At 52.5% G+C, this 24,377-nt stretch overlaps 1 protein-coding gene across 2 annotated transcripts in view; it reads right to left on the bottom strand.

Moving 5' to 3' along the window:
* ZNF516 (zinc finger protein 516) overlaps positions 1-24,377 on the bottom strand; it is a 41,427-nt gene that overhangs the window by 5,795 nt on the left and 11,255 nt on the right. The window contains exon 2 of one of the 2 annotated variants that reach the window (XM_049781748.1): positions 9,866-11,821. In XM_049781748.1, coding sequence (XP_049637705.1) covers positions 9,866-11,675 — 1,810 coding nt within the window. In that variant the 5' untranslated portion in view covers positions 11,676-11,821. Of the gene's footprint in view, positions 1-9,865; positions 11,921-24,377 lie in introns of those variants that run through there. The other variant, XM_049781747.1, reaches the window with a different exon arrangement.

Genomic DNA, 24,377 nt, shown 5'->3' with positions numbered 1-24,377 from the left:
AGGGCAGCCACCAGGGGACAAGATAGGGAGCCATAACCAATGACAAGAGACAGGAAGTGAAGCCATAGCTAATCTGACAGGGGATAGGAAATGAAGCCGTCACTGCTCTGACAGGGAACAGGAAGGGAAATTGTCACTACTCTGACAGTGGACAGGAAATGAAGCCATCACTGCTCTGACAGGAGACAGGAAAGGAAACCATAGCTGCTCTGATGGGACAGAAAGAAAAGCCACCACAACTTTGACAGGAGACAGGAAGAGAGGCCATTGCTGCTGATAGGAGACAGGAAGAGAAGCCATAGCTGCTCTGGCAGGGGACAGGAAGTGAAGTCATACCTACTCTGATAAGGGACAGGAATTGAAGCCATTGCTGCTCTAACAAGGGACAGGAAGTGAAGTCATAGCTACTCTGACAAGAGACAGGAAGTGAAGCCATTGCTGCTCTGACAAGAGACAGGAAATGAAACCATAGCTGCTCTGACAAGGAACAGGAAGTGAAGCCATAGCTGCTCTGACAAGGAACAGGAAGTGAAGTCATAGCTACTCTGACAAGGAATAGGAAATGAAGTCATAGCTACTCTGACAAAGGACAGGAAATAAAGCCATTGCTGCTCTGACAAGGAACAGGAAGTGAAGCCATTGCTGCTCTAACAAGGGACAGGAAATGAAGTCTTAGCTACTCTGACAAAGGACAGGAAGTGAAGCCATTGCTGCTCTGACATGGGACAGGAAGTGAAGTCCTAACTACTCTGACAAGGGACAGGAAGTGAAGCCATTGCTACTCTGACAAGGAATAGGAAGTGAAGTCATAACTACTCTGACAATGGACAGGAAGTGAAGCCATTGCTGCTCTGACAAGGGACAGGAAATAAAGACATTGCTGCTCTGACAAGAGACAGTAAATGAAGCCATAGCTGCTTTGACAAGGAACAGGAAGTGAAGTCATAGCTACTCTGACAAGGGACAGGAAGTGAAGCCATAGCTGCTCTGACAAGGGACAGGAAGTGAAGCCATAGCTGCTCTGACAAGGGATAGGAAGTGAAGTCATAACTACTCTGACAAGGGACAGGAAGTGAAGCCATAGCTGCTCTGACAAGGAATAGGAAGTGAAGTCATAACTACTCTGACAAGGGACAGCAAGTGAAGCCACTGCTGCTCTGACAAAGAACAGGAAGTGAAGCCATTGCTGCTCTGACAAGGGACAGGAAGTGAAGCCATTGCTGCTCTGACAAGGGACAGGAAGTGAAGCCATTGCTGCTCTGACAAGGGACAGGAAGTGAAGTCATTGCTGCTCTGACAAGGGACAGGAAGTGAAGCCACTGCTGCTCTGACAAGGGACAGGAAGTGAAGCCACTGCTGCTCTGACAAGGGACAGGAAGTGAAGCCACTGCTGCTCTGACAAGGGACAGGAAGTGAAGCCATTGCTGCTCTGACAAGGGACAGGAAGTGAAGTCATCACTGTTCTGACAAGAGACAGAAAGCGAAGTCACAGCTACTCTGACAAGGGACAGGAAGCAAAGCCATACCTACTCTAACAAGGGACAAGAAGTAAAGTCGGGCCTGGAGAGATAGGACAGCAGCGTTTGCCTTGCAAGCAGCCGATCCAGGACCAAAGGTGGTTGGTTCGAATCCCGGTGTCCCATATGGTCCCCTGTGCCTGCCAGGAGCTATTTCTGAGCAGACAGCCAGGAGTAACCCCTGAGCACCGCCAGGTGTGGCCCAAAAACAAAAAAAAAAAAAAAAAAAAAAAAAGGAAGTAAAGTCATTGCTGCTCTGACAAGAAACAAGCAGTGGGGTGGGGCCGAAGCAATGGCGCAAGCGGTAGGGTGTTTGCCTTGCACACGCTAACCTAGGATGGACCATGGTTTGATCCCCCAGAGTCCCATATGGTCCCCCAAGCCAGGAGCGATTTCTGAGCACATAGCTAGGAGTAATCCCTGAGCGTCCCCAAAAGTAATTGCCTGGCAGGTCCTGCTCTCATTCAACAAGCTCAGATACCACCACACACAGAAGACAGGGAGCCCCTCCAGGTCCTGGACACAGGCCCCTCTGACCCCCACCCACCTTGAAGGGGGCCATAGCACAGCAGGGACCAGTTGTGGCAGTTAGAAAAGTCCGGGCCCGGAGAGATAGCACAATGGCGTTTGCCTTGCAAGCGGCCGATCCAGGACCAAAGGTGGTTGGTTCGAATCCCGGTGTCCCATATGGTCCCCCGTGCCTGCCAGGAGCAATTTCTGAGCAGACAGCCAGGAGTAACCCCTGAGCACCGCCGGGTATGGCCCAAAAACCAAAAAAAAAAAAGAAAAGTGCCCTGATCAAATGCACCCATTCCCTGCTCAGGGATGCTCAGAGGGGCTTCCAGGGGACCAGACCCCATGAGAAAAGGGAAACTGAAAACCCTAAATCATCAATGGAAAAGAAACACCTAGAAATGCAATTAACTAGTAAGTTGAATTAACCAAGTAGTTAGCCTAGTACTAAGAAAACCTTAAAAAAATAAAACAAAAGCCAAAAACCTTTTCTTTTTTTTGTTTTTTTGTTTTTGTTTTTGTTTTTGGGTCACACCCGGCGGTGCTCAGGGGTTACTCCTGGCTGTCTGCTCAGAAATAGCTCCTGGCAGGCACGGGGGACCATATGGGACACCGGGATTCGAACCAACCACCTTTGGTCCTGCATCGGCTGCTTGCAAGGCAAACGCCACTGTGCTATCTCTCCGGGCCCACCAAAAACCTTTTCATGCTTAGCAAATGGAAGAAGGAACACTGTTTCCCGGTAAACGTTTCCCACAGGGACCCTGAAATAGTACAACAGGTGAGGCTCTGGTACCGTCCACCTGGATTCCATCTGGCTTCCCATAGTGTTTCCCCAGCCCTGCCAGGAGGATTCCTGAGCAAAGAGTCACAAGTAACCCCTAAGTACCACAGGGTGTGGCCCCAAAACAAAAATTTCATATGCCCCAAGGCAATCAACAGATGCGGTGTAATTCCTGTCAAAACTCCAAAGGCAGCTTTCAGGCACAGCAGAAATGATCCTCATTCAAGTAGACTCCCATAGGCCTAAATAGTCCAGGAAACCTCGAGGAAGGACAAAGCTGAAAGCTCTGAGCCCATGTCTCAAACTACATTACAGAGCTATGAGAGTTAAATCACAGTGTGAGCATATAAACAGATAAACCAACCAATGGGACTAACAGGGAGCCTGGAATAAACTGACATCAACCTATAGCAACAACAAAGAAAAGGGGAGGAGGTAAGGCAAGGAGAGGAGAGGAGAGGAGAGGGAAGGGGAAAGGAGAGGAACAAAGGAAGGAAAAAGGAAAGAAAAGGGAAGGAAAAGGAGAGAAGAGAAAGGAGGGGAGGGGAGAAAAATAAGGGGGGAGGGAAGAAAACGGGAGGGAAGAGAAGGGAAGTGGGAACAACCTCATTGATGAATTGTGCTAATAAAAATGAACAGTCACTTTCAAGGGGTGTTCCTGCACCAGCAGTAACATCCACTGTGGACTAAAGCCCTGGATACTGTGCCAAGACCACAGCGGTCCAGGGAACACATCACCTTCAGGCCAGTCTCCACAGTCTTGCTGGGCTTGACTCCCAAGATAGCCACAACAAAACACAAGTGACGAGATGCCACACACTCACAACAGTCAGAATCAACATCAAAAATGGCGTGGGACCCATGTATCCTGGCACACCGGGCAGGAGGTGGGGTACCTCAAAAGCCTCAGTAACCACCCAAAGGTCCCTAGAGCAGGGGCAGAAGCAGGTTCCAGACTAGCACAGCAGCGTCCCAGTGCAACAAGGGGACACACCTGGGGAAGGCGGGCTGCAGGAGTCCTCAGGGGACATGGGGGTCCCTCCCCATACTCAGCACCTAGAAAGTGGGGTCTTGGGCAGAATAACAGAGTTGTGTCTCCCACCCCACGTGGACAGCTGTTTCATATGGCTTGTCCAACACTTTTTACTGGGGAACTGACAATGCTGGGACCCCTTGGAAGGAGGGTCAAAGGGCAGGGGTTAGAGCCCAGCTGCATGACTCCCAAGTGATGTCATCTGTCTGCCTACCTACCTGCCTGTCTGTCTGACAGCATAAAGTAGTATATGAGTGGTCGGTGACTGATGGGCCACCAAGAAGAGGCCAACCCACAGGCATTAATCGGAGAAAACATCCATGCTTAAGCCACACTCGGTTTCAGAAGTCAAAGTTGGTGAATGCATAGCCCTGAGCCATGAAAAGTAGTCCTTGCCTGTGGCAGAAAGTTTTAGAAATCAAAGTCTCAGTGCTAAATCTCTAGACACTCATGGTAACCAGGGAGCCTGGATCCATCCAGAGTCACATGAAGCCAAAAGAAATAAGGGAGAAGCTTCAGAGGCACGGAGAGTGACTACTTGCAGAGACAATGACCTCACACTCACACTCACACTCAGGGTCACTCCTCGGGTGGCCCCACCTTTGTCTGGGGATCCCCCAATCTGTCTCGGGGCACTCCCACAGCCCTGCCCTGGAAGGTAGCAGAGTTGCTGTCACCCCATGCTCACTGTCCTGATTCTCCCACGCTATTTTTGATGTTGATTCTGACTGTTGTGAGTGTGTGGCATCTCGTCACTTGTGTTTTGTTGTGGCTATCTTGGGAGTCAGGAAGTAGAGTCTGATGAGGGAGTGCATGGAATGTGTCTGTATACACCACTACTGTCCAACAAGACAAAAACATGTTTTTGTGCAAAAAGACACATGTTCAAACTCTACCTGTGTGTGAAGATACTTACGTGCAAATACAGGAGCCCTGAAAAAGAAAAAGTAAAAAACAAGCGCAAAACAGGGTTCTCGGCACCATCCAAGCTTGCAGTCAGGGTAGAGGGCAATGCTGGGCACGGGGGCAGGGCCACGGGCGCAATGTGGGACATGGCCACCAGGTGGCGCCGGCCAACAGCACGAGGCCCTGGAGTGTCCTGGTTCATCAGAGGACCCACCAGAGTCCTCTCAGGCAAGGTTTTAGCAGCAAAACTGTGTTCAAGGCAAAACATTGCTGGTACGCATGTGACACAGCTGTGCGTGCTTGCGTGCATGCATGTGTGTGTGTGTGTGTGTGTGTGTGTGTGTGTGTGTGTGTGTGTGTGTGTGTGTGTGTGTATAGTTAGGGAATTGGAGAAAGGGGGTCACCAGAGAATCCCAAAGTCTTCCATTTGGGTTCACAAGGACATCCTCATGATTGTTTCTGGATGGGATGGTGGTGGCATTGAAGGGCGCATTAATGCAGGAGCCCTGCTGTAGGTGAACCCAGGGACCGAATCAGACGCTGGGCTCTGGGGTCCCCTGCAGGAACACCTGAATTTACGTGTGGGACCTATAGATCTGGGTGTCCCCTGCACAGACATCTGGATCCAGGTGCGGGAACCTAAATACAGTCTTCGGCGTCCCCAGGCATGCCAACTGAGCTTCCCGACAGGCTCGAGTGAGCGATCAAGGCATTTCCGGCCCTGCACAGTGCCAGAAGAGGCGTTTCTTGCACAGTGTGTGTTTCTAGCACTAGCGGTCACTTCCCAAGTGAGGCACATACAGGCACCAGGCACCAGCAATGCCCAAGGGCACATGCACACGGGACACTAATCCCAGGGGATACTGTGTTCCCAAGAGACACCACGGGGCTGGACACATGCTAGCAGGAGATAGTAGCGTCCCTGTTCCCAAGTCTGGGGAGCCAGCTTCCATAGTCACAGTTGTCCTAGAAACCAGAGCCTGAGCAGATTAGCCTGTGTGAGCACATATGAACAGTTGAATGAGCATGTGTGTGAGCACTAGCATTTAAGCATGTATGAACACTGTGAACATATGTCTGAGTATATGTGGACATATGATCATGTGTATTGTTGTTGATGTATTTAAGGGAATTAGTCAATGTACCTTTAAGTGGTGATGACACCCCCCTTTAATGGCAGTTGGACTTGGACACACAGCCCTGGACTGGGACAGAAAACTACTCAAAATATAAAAGGAGAATCTGACAATCATTTTGGGGGGGGGAGTGGAGGGGAGGGAAAAGACCAAAGCAGAGCCTGTGGCAAGATGCTACTCACCCTGCCTCTATCTGTCCCTCTCAAACCTGGAACTACAGGTCTCCGAAGATTGGCCCCAGAGCTATAAACTTCTTCCTCCTCCTCCTGGTTCTCTAGCCGGAAATCAATCTTTCTCCCTCCTTACCTCTCTCTCAATCTTCTGGGAAGACTCCAAGTGTGCAAAAATGAAAGGCAATGATGTTTCTTTTTTTTTTTTTTTTTGGTTTTTGGGCCACACCCGGCATTGCTCAGGGGTTACTCCTGGCTGTCTGCTCAGAAATAGCTCCTGGCAGGCACGGGGGACCATATGAGACACCGGGATTCAAACCAACCACCTTTGGTCCTGGATCGGCTGCTTGCAAGGCAAACGCCGCTGTGCTATCTCTCTGCCACAATGATGTTTCTACCTTTCTCTCTCTCTGGGTTCTCTCTCTCCTGGACCTGGACAGCTCAGGTGGTGTACTGTTAGGTTACACTTTATTTTACCCAAAACAAAGATCATCCCTGGTTTCTCTTTTTTTGTTTGTTTTTGGGTCACACCTGGCAGCGCTCAGGGGTTATTCCTGACTCTACGCTCAGAGATCGCTCCCGGCAGGCTCGGGGCACCATATGGGATGCCAGGATTCGAACCACCGTCCTTCTGCATGCAAGGCAAATGTCCCATCTCCATGCCATCTCTCCAGCCCCCCTGGTTTCTTTTTATCTGTTTGTTTATAACTTGGTTTCAGTCAAAACAAAGATTGTCTTAAAAAATAAAAAAAATAAAAAGTAAACCTGGGTGGGACTGGCTCAGGATAGCCTGAGCTATCTGTACTTTTTGTTTTTGGCTTTTTGTTTGTTTTTTTTTTGGGGGGGGGGTCACACCTGGCAGCGCTCAGGGGTTCCTCCTGGCTCTATGCTCAGAAATCGCTCCTGGCAGGCTCGGGGGACCATATGGGATGCTGGGATTTGAACCAATGACCTTCTGCACGCAAAGCAAATGCCTTACCTCCATGCTCTCTCTCCAGCCCCCATCTGTACTTATTCTGTCCTTACTGCCCCACCTGGCGGTGATCCCTGTTCACAATAAAAACAGTTCTGGCAGGCAGCTGGGTGGAGATGCAAGGCAGAAGTTCACCAGACTATCCGTGTTTCACCCACGTATAGCCTGGTTTGGATTATTTCATGCGTGACCCTGTTTCACTCTGGCTCATGGTGCATGGGTGATTTTACAGTGGTCCATGTCACTACATATTGTGAGCATGTGTGCCAGCACATGTGAGTATATAAGTGTTGTGTGGACATTTGTGTGACTACTGTGAGCATGAGTATATGTGCACAGTCTAAGCATAAGCATGTGTGGAAACAAAGCATGTGTGAGCACCTGTAGGCATATGAGCATGTGCAGTGTGAACATGAGCATGTCTGAGCACTGCAAGTGTGAGCCTGTGTGAGCACATGTGAGCCTATGTGAGCATGTGTGTGAGCACTGCGAACATATGGATGTCTGAGCACTGCACATGAGCATCACTTACAATTCCTCCCTTTAGTATGGCTGCTTCAGAGTTGAGGCTGCTCACTCCACACCCAAGGGAGGCCACATCCCAGCCACACAAGCCATGCGGACCCTGCCCAGTCTTTCCTCTCTGCACCCCAGCAGCTGCCCTGCAGGACCCAGGGACTGCCCTGGCCCAACCAGCCATGGTGACACTGAAGACAGGATACATAAGCATCGGGTCCAGCAGCTCGGAGAGCGGTATTCCATTAGCTCCACTGCTGAGGCCACACTCGGCAGCTACATGCGCTCTGAGGATCTGAATCTGCTCAAAACTCTGATACCTCAAAAAGAGTTATACATAGAGGCCAAAGAGATAGCACAGAGGTAGGGGGTTTTGCCTTAACATCCAGAAGGACTGTGGTTTGAATCCTGGCATCTCATATGGTTCCCTGAGCCTGCCGGGAGCGATTTCTGAGCGTAGAGTCAGGAGGAACCCCTGAGCGATGCCGGGTGTGACCCAAAAACAAAAAACAAACAAAAAAAGTTATAAATAAAAGGAGGGCCAGAGGGATAGTATAACAGGGAGGAGTTTGCTTTGCACATGGCTAACCTGGGTTCGATTCCCAGCATGCTATAGAATCTCATGAGCCTGCCAGTAGTGACTGCTTTGTTTGTTTTGGGACCACACCGGCAGCACTCAGGGGTTATTCCTGGCTCTGTGCTAAGAAATAGCCCCTGGCAGGCTCGGAGGACCATATAGCATGCCAAGGATCTAACCGGGGTCTGTTCCAGGTGAGCTGCGTGCAAAGAAAACACCCTACCACTGTGCTATCGCTCTGGCCCAGGAGTGATTCCTGAGTGCAGAGCCAAGAGTAAGCCCTGAGTGCCACAGGGTGTGGTAAAAAAATGAACCCAAAAATATAAAGGTAAAAATTTTCAAGATGGGTCACACACCATGAGTCCCAGACAGCATTGAGTCTGGCTAGCGAGCTAGACTTGGTGAGAACAGGAACGAAGGTGCTGCAGGACAGGGCCTAGCCGCTGTTGAGTGAGCACTAGCTACAGTACTCACTCGGGACCCCTCAAATACAAGCAATTGCCAGAAGTAAGACCAAGGGCTGGCCAACAGTGGCTCTCCCAGGTGCTCTCAAGTTAGCCAGGGGCAGGGACATGACCTGAATTCTGAGCTGAAGACTGTGAAGAGGTGCCAAAAAGGACTCTATCTTCCCTCCAGGGCAGGATGGAGGTGGCAGTGTGGGTGATGGCGAGAGTCCCACCTGTGTGTGAGTACATGTGTCAGGGCACGGAAGGCAAGTGTCCTGCATGCCTGAGCTGAAATCCACACTGCAGCAGCGGGAGGCGGCAGGACGGCTACAGGATGGCCTCCACGAACCAGCACTTCAGACCACAATCGGGCTCTGCTGAGAGCACAGGACTTCCCCGGCACGCACACACGCACACGCAATCCACAGGCTGTTCTCCACACATGCGAACATGCACAGAAGCACACACGAATCTGCAGACTGCTCCCTGCATAACACACAGCACACATTTGAATACACACGCACTCACACACAGATTCACAGGCTGCCCTCCTGACTTAAGGCACAGGCCTGTTCTCAGGAGCACAGAAAGTACATATTGCTCCCTGCACCCTGCCTTGAAAACAACCAGCCAGAGGAGGAGGAAGGATGAGAACATGAGACACCCCAAGCCCGAAGAAGCGAGAAACTGATGGCTCAGCTGCCCTGGTTCCTCCCAGGAACTTCCAGGCAGTGGCTCTGTCTCAGAACTGCCTGCTTCAGACAGACTGCGTTGGCATTGAAGACACACAAAAACACACTAGGAACTGGGTAGAATATGTGTACTTGGGTTTGTGCTGCATGTCTGTATTGTGTCCGTATTGTGTGTTGTGTGCACTATCTGTATTCTGTTTGCCATGTGTGCTATGAGTACTGTGTTCTTGTGTGTGGCCATGTGCGTGTGTTCCCGGCTTTTTGCGTGTGCAAATATGGCTCACGGGGACTGGAGGAGTGGTGGGGTGGGTGCCCAGGGCCAGGTACTCACAGCAGTCGGCGCCAGTTCTGTTCAACCCCCAGTACTGGTCTTGGCACCCAGCGCAGGGCTGAGGTCATCATGGTTACCCTGGTCACCCTGGTGTGGGCTGACATGAGCCTGAGCATGGAGCATAGCAGGAAAGGCTCAGAGGGCACCAGGCACTCCGGGCACACACCAGTCACTGTGGGGTCCCTTGATTGGGGGTAATCAGACACGTGGGCCACCCTTCCCGACTCATGGGCTGGCTCCCTCTCTCCACCACCAAGACGCACGCTCTCACCTGGTGCAGGCTCAGGGTCGGGGTTGGCCGTGCCGTCATCTCCACTCTCCTCAGCAGCCTCGTCGGCCAACCCAGAGCCGGGGGAGTCGGCGGCCGCACAGGCTGAGCCCGGGCTGCTGGGCTGTGAGGCCGAGTCGCCCTCGCTGAGGGACCCACTGCGCCCACGCGCTGCATGCTCCTGGTCTCCGGGACCCGCGCGCTCCAAGTGTCGGCGTGCACGGCGGTGCACACGCGAATGCAGCACCATCTGGTGATAAGTGCGGAAGATTTTGCCGCACTCGAAGCACTCGGACGACTTGCCCTGGCTGGTGGGGGCAGTCGCGCGGCGGCTGGGTCGCGGGGTGGGCCGTGGCTCGGGCACTCCGGGAGGCGCGAGGTCCCCGGAACGCTTGCGTGAGGGTCCCGGCGTGCTGGGCTCGGGCTCACGCCGGCGCTTCTCCTGGCTCACCAGGATGAACTCCCGCCGCTCCTTGTCGAAGGCCACGTCCCCGGCCAGCGCTTCGTCCCATGCACCGTATTTGAGCGCCTCGGCAGGCTCAGCCACCTTGCCACGCGTGGCCAGCTGCCAGGCTTGGTAGCTGTTCACCGGGTCCAGCTCGGCTACCCGCTGACCCGCGGGGCCCTGGAGAGGGCCGTCACTCACCGGCTGCAAATTCAAGCATTGCAGGAAGCGGCACTGCTGCGAGTTGGGGACGGCACCATCGGGGTTTGGGGGCGCACCCAGGGTGCGCGTCCTGCTGGCCTCCACACGCCGGTGGATAGCGTTGTGCGCGTTCAAGCTATCCAGGTTGGTGAACAGGTTCCCGCACTTGGGGCATACCTCGTAGAGCGACAGGCCGGCCACGATCGTCTCCTCCTGCACCACGTCGTTGATGGTGGCCAGGGGCTCCAGCTCGCCTCGCGGCCGGTTCCTGCCGCCCGACCTCGGGCCGTGCGCCTTCATGTGGTTCTTGAGGAACCAGGGCTCCTTGAAACGGCGGCCGCAGATGTGACAGCCGTGATCGAAGGAGCCACGGTGCTTCTTCATGTGCGCCTTGAGGAACCACGTTTGGCTGAAAGCCTGGCCGCACACCTCGCATGGGAATTCGCCGGTTGGAGGCTCGGCCTTGCTGGGGAGCTCAGGCGTCCCAGCCGCTTGTGCCCCAGCTGTATCACTGCCTCCGCCACCTCCAGTGCAGGGGCCCTGTGCCCTGATGTGATCCTTCTCAATGTGGCTCAGAAGCGACTCCTCGCGCAGCGTCACGAAGCTGCAGAGGCGACAGCGGAAGGGCTTGTGAGCAAGGCGCACATGCCGCTCTAGCTCCTTGCGACGCGCAAAGTGGCTGCGGCAGAAGGAGCACTGCGCGGGCGTCCGCTCCTCCTGCTCCTCTTCTGGCTCGTCGTCCTCCTCATCGTCCTCCTCCTCGGGCAGGGCTCCCACGGCCCCCGTGCTTTTGCGGCTGCCGCCGTGGACGATGCGGTTGCAGGCCGAGGTACTCTTGGTGGGGCTGGTGCAGCCGTCCAGCCCCTCGGACACGCGAGGCTCGCCTGCCTCGGGCTCGTGTGCCTGGGCCTGCGCCTGGACCAGGGTGCCCGTGCGATGCGCTCGGATGTGGATCTTAAGGTTGCCCTTCTGGGACGCACGGTGGTCGCAGTATGGGCACTTGTAGGGCTTCTCGCCCGTGTGCTTGCGCATGTGCTGCGACAGGGAGCTCTGAAAGGCGAAGCTCTTGCCACAGATGCAGCAGCTGTGGCTCACTGCCTTGTCGGCATCGCCAGGCCCCGCGCTTGGCTCCATGTCCGCCGCCTCGCCCCGGCTGCTGCGTTCCATTTGCGTCCGGGTAGCTCAACACCGGTCACCCTCGGCGCTGCCTACTGTGCCATGTCCCGGCAGGCTCTCAGCTTTGCAGCCACGTGGGGACCCCAGTGGCGGGGTGGAGCATGTCCTCCTGCCCCCCAGAGCACTGTGGCAAGCACCTGCAAAAGAGGAACAAGGAGAGCTTAAAGCCCCAGCTGCGGGCATGCCCCATCCACCAGTACAACGGTCCACTGCATTGGCCCCACCAGGCTTCTGGAAAGAGGCAGTAGCTGCAGAAGGCCAGCTGACTGTTTTTAATTTCTTAGCCACTCCTGGTGATGCTCACGGGTTACTCGTGGCTCTGCACTCAGGAATTACTCCTGGCAAGCTCGGGGTACCATACAGGATGCCAGGGATCAAACTCAGGCCAGGCTGGTGCAAGTACTCTTCCTGCTGTGCTCTCACTCCAGCCCGGCCTGGCTTTAACTTGGAGCAGGCACCAAGTTCTGATTCCCAACCCACCCCCGGGCCCATCGCCAATTCTCCCAAATCTCATCCCCAACCCCCCCCAAGTCTGTCCCCAATAATCCCAAGACCTATCCCAATCCTTCCAATTTGTGTTCCCAATCTTTCAAACCCAGTCCTCAATCCCCGAAATCCATTCCCAATACGCCCAAGACCCATCATCCCCCAAGTCCTGTCTCCAACCCTCCAAGACCCATCCCCAATTCTTCCAAGTTCCATTCCTAATTCCCCAAATTCCATCCCCAATCCCCCAAAACCTGTAACCAAGTTCCTACCCCCAATCCTCCCAGGCTCCATCCCCAATTCCTCCTGAGACTTGTCCCCAATCCCTACCTGCAAACTGTTTTGCCCGAAAGGCGCTTTATCAGGACAAATTTTTAAAGCCACCCCCAGTGCTCCCAATTCCCCATATTTGGGGTCCAAAAGTGCCTGAGTCAGTCCAAAGGAGCGTGGGGTGGTCTGCAGCTCCAGGCCCTCCCACACAGCCCAGCCCCATGGCCTGAGAATGGCCCAGCCCTGCCCGTGCTCCCGTGAACACCTACATGTAGGCAGGTTTGGTTTGGACACCAGTGAGAGGGGCTGGGTTCACCCTAATGTCCCCCAGAGCACATGTTCTTTGCACAAATCAAGCACAAGGTCTTGGGCTGTTCCTGCACCAAGAAGAACTATGATGTGGCCTTGGGATGTAGAACCTGAAGACCCTGCCCAGAGGATGGGGTGCTGAGACACCCCCCACTGAAGGGGCCTATCCCTGCAAACCCCCAGTTAAAGAGGATCCACCCCAACCACTGAGAGACACATTTCATATTCCTCCACATCAAGCTACACCCTCCTGTTCTCCCAAACGCACCACTTGTGGCCACTCCAAGCACTGAAGCACAGGTGTTATATGCAGAGTACACAGGTGTCAGGAACAACCCAGCACCAATAGGTATGGACCTCCCCACCCCAAACAATACAGAAACCCCAAGCAAGTGAGTCTCAGAAAACCGGGACAAGTCACCACCGGTCCCAGAACATAGATAAAGGAAACATCTCCCGGAGAGGGCATGCCGAATGCCACAATATAGGACAGCCCACACGGGGCCACAGCCTGGGCCCCCATACAACACAGCCAGCAGGATGCACCCGCCCATCCTGAATGGTGCTCTTGTATTACAAACTTTTCCAAGGCTGCCACTGGGAAGTGCCAGACAAGACTTGTTGAATTGTTTGGGCACAGAAGGGACGTGTAGATTCACGTTTTAAAATAGATGTCCAGAGGCACAGTGCCAGTGGGCATGTGCGCATGCGCGGCCGATGCCTCGAGCCTCCGAATGAAGGTTCGCAGCTACTGTTTAAAGACGCCTTCTGTGATTTTCAACATAAATGGGGACAAAGGGGCCAATTGTACGGTGAGGGCTAGAGCTGGCCTTGTGGGGAAGGGGTGATGCTGCAGCTACAAAGTTGATGGAATCAGGGTGATTCACTGAAGACTCAACAGAGGCATCAAACAAGGTGATCCAAAGGAAGCTTCGAAAATAGACATTGAAACAGTAAATAACTGGAAATGGCTTGCTATTTGGATTTGGGGGGCCAGAGCAATAGCACAGCGGTAGGACGTTTGCCTTGCATGCAGCCGACCCAGGTTAGATCCCATGGCATCCCATATGTCTGGCTCTGGCTCATTTCTGTCTCATACCTGAGCCCTGTGTGTGCCACATGCAGAGCACAATCCAGAGGTCCCCGCTGTGTCATGTCATGTCTTCTGAGCCCTACTGGGCATGGTACATGGGCATGGCAAACTATGACCCCAGGGCTAGGGACCAGGGAGGGCCATGCCAGGAGCGAAGCCAACATGGAGATGCCCATACCTGTCCTGGCCTTTACACAGCCTCCCCCATCAGCATGGTCCTTCTTTCTGATTTTTTTTTTTTTTTTTTTTTTTTGGTTTTTGTTTTTTGGGCCACACCCGGCGGTGCTCAGGGGTTACTCCTGGCTGTCTGCTCAGAAATAGCTCCTGGCAGGCTCGGGGGACCATATGGGACACCGGGATTCGAACCAATCACCTTTGGTCCTGCATCGGCTGCTTGCAAGGCAAACGCCGCTGTGCTATCTCTCTGGGCCCTCTTTCTGATTTTTTTTAATGGACTAATTAAAGAATCTCTAACTTTTCTAAAGGGATTAACATATTTTTGTTTGTTTGTTTTGGGGCCACATCTCAAAATAAGGACTCAGGACTTACTTATTCCTGGTTCTGCATTCAGAAATTATTCCTGGCGGGCTCGAGGAACTATATGGGATGCCAAGGACAAAACCCTGCTGGGCTGCATGCAAGGGAAACACCCTTCCCGCTATGCTATCACTCGGAGCTCGAAAGTTTAACATATTGGACACTGCACATTTAAAACATTGAGTTGACATTCAAAAGAAAATTGACTTCTTGTGGCCAGAACAATAGCACAGCGGGGAAGACCTTGCACACAGCGGACCCAGCACCAGAGGTGTTGGTGCTGCTGTGGAACCTATGATCACCCCCAGGTGTTCTCCAGCACCATCTCTCTGGCCCTTTTCCCTTCTTTTTCTCCAATTCATGAACAGACCGCAGGTCACACACATTGGGGAGTCCAATACCCTGTTGAAACTATCTAGTAAGCCTGGAGGTTGTCCTGCTCTTGTGTCTTTCGGGGGAACTTTTATTTTAATCTATTTACCAACAAAACTAAATTTGTTTGACTATGTATGGTGTATAAGTTTAAAAATTGTAGGAATTGGGACCGGAACGATAACACAGCAGTAGGGCCTTTGCCTTGTACCAGCCTGACCTGGGTTCGATCCCAGGCATACCATACGGTTCCCCAAGCCTGGCAGGAGTGATTTCTGAGTGCAGAGGCAGAAGTAACCCCTGAGCACCGCTAGGTGTGGCTCAAAAAATTGTAGGAATTATATTCAATTTAAAATTATATTTCTTGCACATCAAAGAATTCACAAATTTTGTGCCTTTGATCAGAAATTGAATACAAATATCAAACTTGTTCCTTTTCAGAAGAGACATTTGGTAAATTTAAAATTTTACAAGGAAATTGCCAAGCCTTAAGCAGAAGATGAGTCAGCAGAACATCAGGCTTCGGGGTTCCCATGAACAAAAGCACATCTGTATGTTTTTGGGTCACAGCCTGCACCTGGTCTGTGCTGGCCCCACTGCTCCTGAGCTGCGAGGAGCATCACAAAACAAGGAGCAGGGAGCAGGGCCAAGCCCAGAGTTGGGAGGTTCCCATCCAGATGGTTCCAGAAGCAGAAGAGAAGGATCCGCTAGGTCTAAGGGCAGGAAGGGGTCTTCAAACTCTTTTTTTTTTCTTTTAAACTCTTTAAACAGAGGCCCACTTAACTGTTCATCAGACCATTGGAGGGCTGGACTATAGTTAAAAGAAAAACAACTATGAACAAATTCATATACACAATGCACATATCTTATTTTGAAGTTATAAAACAAAGTGGGAACAAATACAATGCTTAAAATGAAAAACAAGTAAAGTTAAATCAACAAACCTGCCAGTATTCTAATGGAAACTGGGGCCTGCTTTTGGCAGGCCATAGTTTGAGGACCCCTGCCAGAGACTAAGAAGAGGAGTCAGAGACAGAGGAGGGCGTCGTAGAGTGTGGGGTACATCCCACACATGAGCACTGCGGGCTGGGACTAGTCAACTGCTAAGCAGGACAGGCAGCAGGGATAAAAACACCCAGCAGGCTGGATAAATGTCCTCAATGGGCTGCATGTGGCCCAAGGGCCATAGTTCAGGGACCACTGTCTTAGGGGATGCCAAGGAAGGAGTATGGAATCTGAGGGTGCAGGTCGAACTCAAGGCTCCAGAGACCCACAGATTCCACAAATGCAAGGAGACAGTCTGGGCATCCCCTGCGCCCCAGCCAGGCCTCATGGTCTCTTCTGGTCCAGCATCCAGCTGCTGTATGCCTGTTTCAGTCAGGACAGTAAAGGGCCCGTGTCCATCCTGAACTATGTCCCGGCAGCTGCACTGCTCCTGCCCCACTCCAAGGGGCACCAGGGTTGCATTTCAAATGCCCCTCAGTGGGCAGCATGAGTTTCCTGAAAATGACCAGCAGAGCCTCAAGTTTCCAGACCAGACCAGCAACTGGTGATGGTGATGGGGTTGGGGGGTGTCAGGGGGCCTAGGGGGAAGCCTGAGTGGAGGGAGGCACAGGGAAACCCTGGGCTCTGGTCCCGAGGATCCTGCTGGCCCCTCCACATGCCCAAAGGAACCGCCTGGTGAAGCCTCGGCCTGTCCCCACAGACAGTGGCATGCCCAAGTCACCCGCAGTCCTTCTGGCAGGACAAACAGCCCATTCTTAGAGCAGCTCTCCAAGTGCCCGGCCCCTCTCCCACTCATTCCCCGTCCGCCTCGAGGAACAATTCCAGGCTCAGAGCCCAGCAAGGGCCCTGGTGGCCCATGAAGTATCACATTCACAGCAGGGGACCCACCAGCCCTGGCTGTGCATAATCAATAATCCATTGAACTCCCCCTTCCCTTGCGGAGGACATGAGCGAGAGGCAGCTCTGCCCCCCTGTGGCCTGGCAAGGACCCCGAGAGGCCAACAAATACCCCCACCTTGGGAAGCCGAACACGCCGTCCAGGGTAGAAAGACCACCGATATCCCTCTCATCTCTGCCTCCACGTGCCCACAGGAGCCTCAGAAAGCTGAAGAAGGGTTCCCCACTGAGACCCTTCCAAGCAACATCCCTGTGCCCCAACCTGTGCCCCGCAGGCAAACAAGTCTATGGTGCTGTCCTTGATGGTCCGTCCCACATAGGTAGTAGGTGCCAGTCCCCTTCAGAGGACGGCATGTGCCCACTCACTGCGCCCACCAAGCCCAGGGAGCAACAATGCCCCAATAATCTCTCCTGATGAACACCTGAGCCCAGGAACATGGCGGGAAAGCAAATGGACAGCAGGGTTGGATGTCTGAGACCAGCTGGTACCTGCTGACTGTCTGTCTGTCTGTCTGCTGCCCGCCAAGCCTCTCCCCATGCCCGCGTGACTCCAGATTGTTTCTGTCTGGTCAGAAACAGGCACAATAGCCGTGGGGTGCTGGCAGTCTCATCTGCTTCTCCCTGAAGCCCCTCACTGAGGCAGCTCAGCTGAGAACCCGCCTGGCCTTTCTGAGAGATCGAGGGACACATGCAGTCTTGGGTCTGCCCAGTAGCCCCACATGGATGATCGTCTGTTTCTATCCTTCAAGCTTACAGAAAGTCCACACGGGGAAATCCCACCAAAAGCGGATCCGAGCCTCAGTTCACAAGCATGTACTGCTTTCTCCTCTTCTGAGGAATGATCAGCAGGAAGAAGGAAAAAAGGTCTAGATGGAACCAGCCAACATTCCTTCTCTGCTGGTTTCCATCTGATCCGTGCACGCTGAGAGACAAACAGTGAAATGAATCTGAACCATGCTATGCTTCCACACGACAGACCCGTCCATCACCCACCCTGGGGCCTCCTTAACCCCCACTCGCCTCTTGTCCTGGTGGAAGGGGACAGGGACAAACCAAGACTGAGGTGGGCTTCTGTCTTTCATCCAGAAAAATGTCTGGACAAGTGCGGATATCCGAGTCCACTGATGGCAAAGCACAGTGCCCCAAAATCCAGAGCAGTCAGTGGAAGTTTCCTGGGGAGCCCTCTGCCAAACATGACCTTCTGGCCCTGAGCAGCACCAGCATGCAGGGAGCATGAGCATTTCACTAAGAGTCCCTCCAAGCTGAGCTCTGAGCACAACTCACAAACTGTAGAGTGCCCAAGACGGGGTGGGCGGGCAGTGCAGTCAGCTCCTGCGTGCAATGATTTCGGCCGTGGCCAACACTGCAGGGGATAAAGGTGACCTGAGGGCACAGGGCCGACTTTCAGGGCCATCCCTGCCTGAAGTGTGGTTTGTGTGGGCTTGTGCAACTGTGCAGCACATGTGCAAGGTGTGTGACAGTGCCATACCTTAGGGGTACGTACATATGAACACATTACACATAGATACATGCATATACATATACATACTATGTATATGTGAACACACGGCTTCTTCCAAGCTCACATCTCACCCAGAAACACACCATATGGGGGTGCAGGGCCCCCCACTCCACCTTCCAGCGCTTCCACCACTCCTATCCTGTCCCAGAGGCAGTCCCTCCCACAGCTGTCTCCAGGGACAGAAGCTTCCACCCATGTAGGCTTCTCCTGATACCCCCAAAGCATGTGCTGACCCCAGGGTGTCATCATGCCTGTGTCTGGCCCCGCACCCTGCAAACACCCAGTACACGAGGCAGTCGTGAGCCCCAAAGGACAAAAAGATGTTGCATTCTATAGAAGTCCTAACACTCATTGTCCACCCAGGGTGCCCCAGAATGCTCAGCCTGAGGCTCAGAGCATCCCTGGGATCACTCCCCGCACCATGTCCCCCTGCCTCCAGCCTTCCACGGGGAGAACCCTATGGGAGGCAGCACCAATTCCCTGTCTGTGCCTGTCTGGCTCTGTGAGAGGCATCCCTAAGACCTAGCTCAGGGGGTTCCCTTCAAGCAGCAGAGCTGCCCCCAACTCTGCTCGGTGGTCCCCCAGAGCAGACACTGAAGACACAGATTCCCTCCCACCCTGTCACACAAAAGATCTTTCAGATTAAGAGAAAATGTCCTTTCCCCTTGGAGGACCTAAACGCACATCCACATGTGCGGACCCAGACACACCAGTTACAGCCGCTAACATGGCCACGTGAACCTGTTGACAATATCAGAATAACCAAAGGGCTGGACTCCTTGCTCCACATACAGCACTGTCACCTTCACACAGATCTGGGTCCCAGCCTCACATGTTCTTGTGCACAGCCACCCAGTCGTGGGGAGACAGAACAGGGTGTAGTGAGTTACTTGAGCCCCCTAGAAGGCAGGGCCTGCCAAATTGTGGGCAGAGCCCAGTCCCGAATCAAACGCCGAGGTTCACCCAGAGACAGAGTGTGGGCTCCTCCCAGGACACTTGAGCAAGGCAGTCAGAGGGGAGAAAGCGTCGGGTGTGTCTAAGCAGGACAAGCAGTTGCTCCAAGTTGGGGCTCCTCCCTTCCCTCACACCCCCCAGTACCATCACAGCAGCATGGTGAAGGGTATCAGCTCATTCTGGGAAAGACCCTGAAAATCTGACCATGTTCTAGGACCTTGAAGTCCAGGATCAGGGTGACCACAAGGTGGCTTGATGAGTCCATATCTGTCTAAAACTCCCCAGCTATGCCAAGCTTGCAGCCCCAAGCCAAGGTGCAAGAAAAAGCTTCTCCTGGGCTTGAGGGGGTCGTGGGGGATTACAAGGGTGCAGAGGGGTTATGGGGGGCTGTGAGGGACTGTGGGGATTCCAGAGGGACGTGAGAAGATGTGGGGCTGCAGGGGTACAGGGATCTAGGGGTATGCAGGAGTACAGAGGTACAGAGGATGCAGAGCGCTGCAGAGCTATGGGGTTTGTGGGGCCTGAGATGCAGGGACGCAGGGTCTGTGAGGGCTGCAGGAGGAAGGTTCTGGCCCAAAGGGCTTGGAGCAGAGATCTAGTGCTAAGCCAGTGCTGTCCTCCGTCCTAGTGTGGTCACAATCATGGGAAGAAAACTGAGACTTTCAGTCAACGCTGAACCCAGCGCCCAGCCAGCTTGTGGTACCAAACCCTCCTCCTGTCCCTCTCGGGGCTCGTTCCCATGTTCTCCTGGAAGAACATCATCCTGTGAATGCCTGGTGAGGGGACACGCAGATGAATCTCAGGCCTGGCTGCTCCCCCCTGCCACAGTCATCTGCCATCTACACTCAGCTCATTTGGCCTCAGGGTATAACACAACATGGTTTCAGGAGTTCAGGCCCCCGAAGTGCAGGGGCACTCCCAGCCTCAGGTGGACTCAAACCCTCCTCCCTGCCTGTCCCGATCATTAACCACCATTTTCCAAGAGACACAAAGAGCCACCCTTGGAAACCAGGCCAGGAAATGAGATAGACAGAGAGGGGAGACATAGAGACAGACAAAGACAGAGAAGAGAGGCAGAGGCAGAGAGAGGAGAGACTGAGAAGCAAAGAGACAGAGAGAGGAAGAAAGACAGAGGCAGTGATAGGTAGAGAAAGAGACAGAGACAGAGAAGTAGAGAAACAAAAAGAGGAAGAGAGACAGAAAAAGAGACAGAGAGATGGAGGAAGATAGACAGACACAAAGAGAGACAGAGAGAGAAGTGAGAGAGACAGAAAGACAGAGAGGAGAGAGAGATAAAGAGACAGGCAGAGAGAGGAAGAGACAGGCAAAAAAAGGCAGGGAGACAGAGACAGAAAAACAGAGAGCAGACTGAGAGACAAAGAAACAGAGAGGCAGAGAGAGACAAATAGAGAGACAGAAAAAGACAGAGAGAGAGGAAAAGAGACAGAAGAGGCAGAGGAGGGAGGGGGAGAGAGAAAGTAAGAGGAGAGAGAGAAGAAAGAGAGAGAGACCAGCTGCTCTTCTCTACATAAGCCTAGCCTTCAGAGAGGCCCTACAGGACAAGGCCCTTCTCTCCCCTCCATCTATTCTCAAGAGCCACAGAGCCACAGAGCACCTGGGGGCAGGCAGAGGGAGTGACAGTATCCCCAGGAACAAGAGAGACAGTCCTTCTCTGTAGCACATACACCTTGAAGAGGCAGATGGGGGTCACGGCAGAGTCCCAGCCTCCCACCAGGAGGCTAGGTGCTCTCTCATTCTGGAGAGTTTCTTCACAGAGTTGCAGCATTTCCGAGTCTAGTCCTGAGTCTGGGATCAACTTCAGGTTGTTGTGTTCAAGTTCCTGTGCTCCTCCAGCAAACAGAAAAAATGCAAAACTGCAGGCCGGGGAGTTGAGGGCCAGCAGAATCACAGCCACTGCCGTGGTGATAGTCCTTCCTTCTGTGGGACAGAGTGGTCAAGCTGGAGACATTCCTGCAGCTGCAAAGGCATCGCAGTCTCAGTTCAGCCCCTGCCCAATTCCTGAACATCCTCTGCCCAGCTGGCACCAGCAGAGCTGCCAGAGTGGGTGGGAAAGGCACTTTTAGCCACATGGCGAGTCCTGTTAAGGGCAAGAGGGGCTGACACTGGTACTGACCAGCCACCCCAAACAGAGAAGCCACTTCTGGCTGATGGGTTCAGGACTCAGGAGCACTGTGGACACTCAGGCCTGTGGACACTGCAGTGTCCATTCCGTAGTCACTACATGTCCCTCCCACAGTGGATCTCTAAATTCATACAACAGACACTGCCAGAAACACTGACGTGGACTCAAGGTTGAAATGCTCAGAATTGTGTGTTTTCTAGTGCCAGGGCAGGGGCCAGGCCCTGCAGTGGCCCACAGTGTCGCCACACCTTGGCCTCGTGCTCGCTGACAGTCACAGCATTCAGCAGTTCTGAAACACGGAGCTGTGTGCATCTCAATCCACAGGATCCCCAAGTCCTTGGCCAGAGCCCACCAGCTACACCATGGAGTTGGAATCCTGACCCACACATCTGCACAGCTTCAGCCACAGCCCCAACTCCCTTGTCTACACAACCTTACATGCTCCATGTCTACAAGACCCCACCTCAGCTGCACTGAGCCTTCGCCAGCTCCTGCGGCTCCACCTGACTGCTAGCAGGCCCCCAGGAGACGTCAGGCTGGACCCTCTTGCCCACAGACAGGACAGTGTGGCACCCTACCTCACCAGAACCTGCTGTGGGCTGGGAACACACCAGGTGGCAGGTGGGCTCTTCTCAATTCTGGGGGATCCGTCCCCTCTGGGCCCCTTCCAGCATAGGTGAAGATGAGGCAGATAAGGATGACCCTGTCACCTGTGACCTCACCCATATCCCCACCACAGCACACAGTGGGCACAAACATGCTCTCACACATGGGCACACATATGAAAGGATCATATCACAGTATGTACCAGCATGTGTGTATGCATGCATGCACAGATATACATGGTACATTATCTGTGTACATGGATGCATGTGCATGTGAACATGTATAGATGCATTCAGGCATGCAAACACATGTGTGCATTACCCATGTACTGTGAACATATACCTTGATACATGGGCAGAGATATAGACATGTATGCACATGGATCCATGTGCATAGATACATATGGGCATATTGCACAGAAACACACATGGATATACAGGTATAGATATCTGCACACACATGGATCCATGTGCAGGTGTGTTACCGCTCTATGTGAGAATAGACATATAGCTACACATGCAGAGATATAGATGTGCGTACAGGTACACATGTGGATGTGAGTATACATGTGTGTGTATCACACATATGCACACGTGGTACACCTGCAAATATACAAACACACAAGTATACATGTAGGAACATGTGTGAGTATCACATGTATAATGTGTGTACAGAGAGATGAGCATGGGGCACATGCACATGCACATGCCTATGTGTGGCATATTGCACATATTACATCCATATGCAGATACACATGGATGTGTGCAGACTGTAAACATGTTGGAATAACAGGTGTTCATCTGTTCAGCGTAATTCTTTGCTGGTGCTTGTCCATCATGGACTGGAAGTACCTCTAGATTGGTACCTACCCCTACCTATTCTCCACCCAAGGGGGCGGTCTTTCTCTTCCCAAGAAAGACCTCTGGTCTCAGAGAGAAGCTGTCTGGGGTTTCGTGTTCCACAACTAGTCTATCTGCCTGCTGGTATCTTTTGCAAGTGAGCGGAAAGCTGGTGGTGGGATTTTTCTGAACCTGTTTTATTCTCTTCAGTCTTGCATGGATTATATTTCCCGTCAGCATGTGCTTTCAGACCCACCTGCCTAAATCCCTCGAGATTGGGGCATGAGACTTGTGTTTCACACACAAAGACATGAATGTGCGTGTAGGTACTCTACAGATACACATGAACATAGAGATGGGCGTGCATAGATACACACAGTGCGTTACACACGTACACAGAGATGCATACAGACACATGGGTGCGTGTACATGTGGAAGCACATGTAAATACACATGGATATGTGCACTCATGCACACATGCACACATACAACAGCACCCATGTGCTGCCACACCCCAGCCTAGCACCTGCTCAGGGAACCATCACCTGGCCCGGAAGCACCAACTGGGGTGACTTACAGAAGGACACCCAGATGCAGAGAAAGAGTTTACTGCATACAGGAGCCCCAGAGCAGACCCCTTGTCCACACAGACTGTTTCCACTACCTGCCTCAGAGCAGCATCCAAGGCCACCACACAGATGAAACCAAAAAGAGAGAGAGAGAGAGAGAGAGAGAGAGAGAGAGAGAGAGAGAGAGAGAGAGAGAGAGAGAGATTATAGCAGACACAAGAGGAGGAAGTAGCACAAGAGTTCATGGACGGCGAGCTCGCATTTCTCCATTTCCCAAGGAGGAAGTGCAGTCACATTCTTACCGAGGAGAAGACATTGAGAAAGAAGGCATTAAGCAAACGGTATAAATATAAACCCTTGTAAGACTGGACACACACACACACACACACACACACACACACACACACACACACACACACAACTTTCTACATTCCTTCCGACTTTAAGAATTAAACAAGACTGGGGCCAGAGAGATAGCACAGTGGCGTTTGCCTTGCAAGCAGCCAATCCAGAACCTAAGGTGGTTGGTTCGAATCCCAGCGTCCTATATAGTCCCCCATGCCTGCCACGGGCTATTTCTGAGCAGTTAGCCAGGAGTAACCCCTGAGCACCGCCGGGTGTGGCCCAAAAAAAATTAAAACAAAAACAAAAAAAAAAGAATTGAACAAAACACAACTCACAGACCAGTAAATGGAAAATGAAGATATTAGAACACAAAAAATACAATGATAAAAATAAAATACAATGATAGATTCCTTTGAATTGGCAAAGAAAGCTAGGTAATTGCTTCAGCTTATTAAGTAGAGTAAGTCTGTTTATTTGAAAATATCAACGATAGAACCAAAAGTTAAAGCCAACTACTTGCTATGTGAGAGTCAGTCATTTACATAAAACAGAAAATATAACAGCAGTGGAAATAAAATTTCTCTGCAAGTTTAATTCGTGATTAAAAGGCATCTAACTTCACAAATTATTCTAGTTAGGTAGGTGGGGAGGCCAGAGCACTAACACAGTAGGTAGGTGTGTTTGCCTTGCATGCGGCTGACTGGTTCAATTCTTGGCATCTCACATTATAGCCCCGGAATATCACC

Source organism: Suncus etruscus, chromosome 10 (assembly GCF_024139225.1).
Source record: "Suncus etruscus isolate mSunEtr1 chromosome 10, mSunEtr1.pri.cur, whole genome shotgun sequence".
Lineage (NCBI taxonomy): Eukaryota > Metazoa > Chordata > Mammalia > Eulipotyphla > Soricidae > Suncus > Suncus etruscus.
Note: the sequence above shows the minus strand (reverse complement) of the source record. Positions and strands in the feature narration are given on the sequence as shown.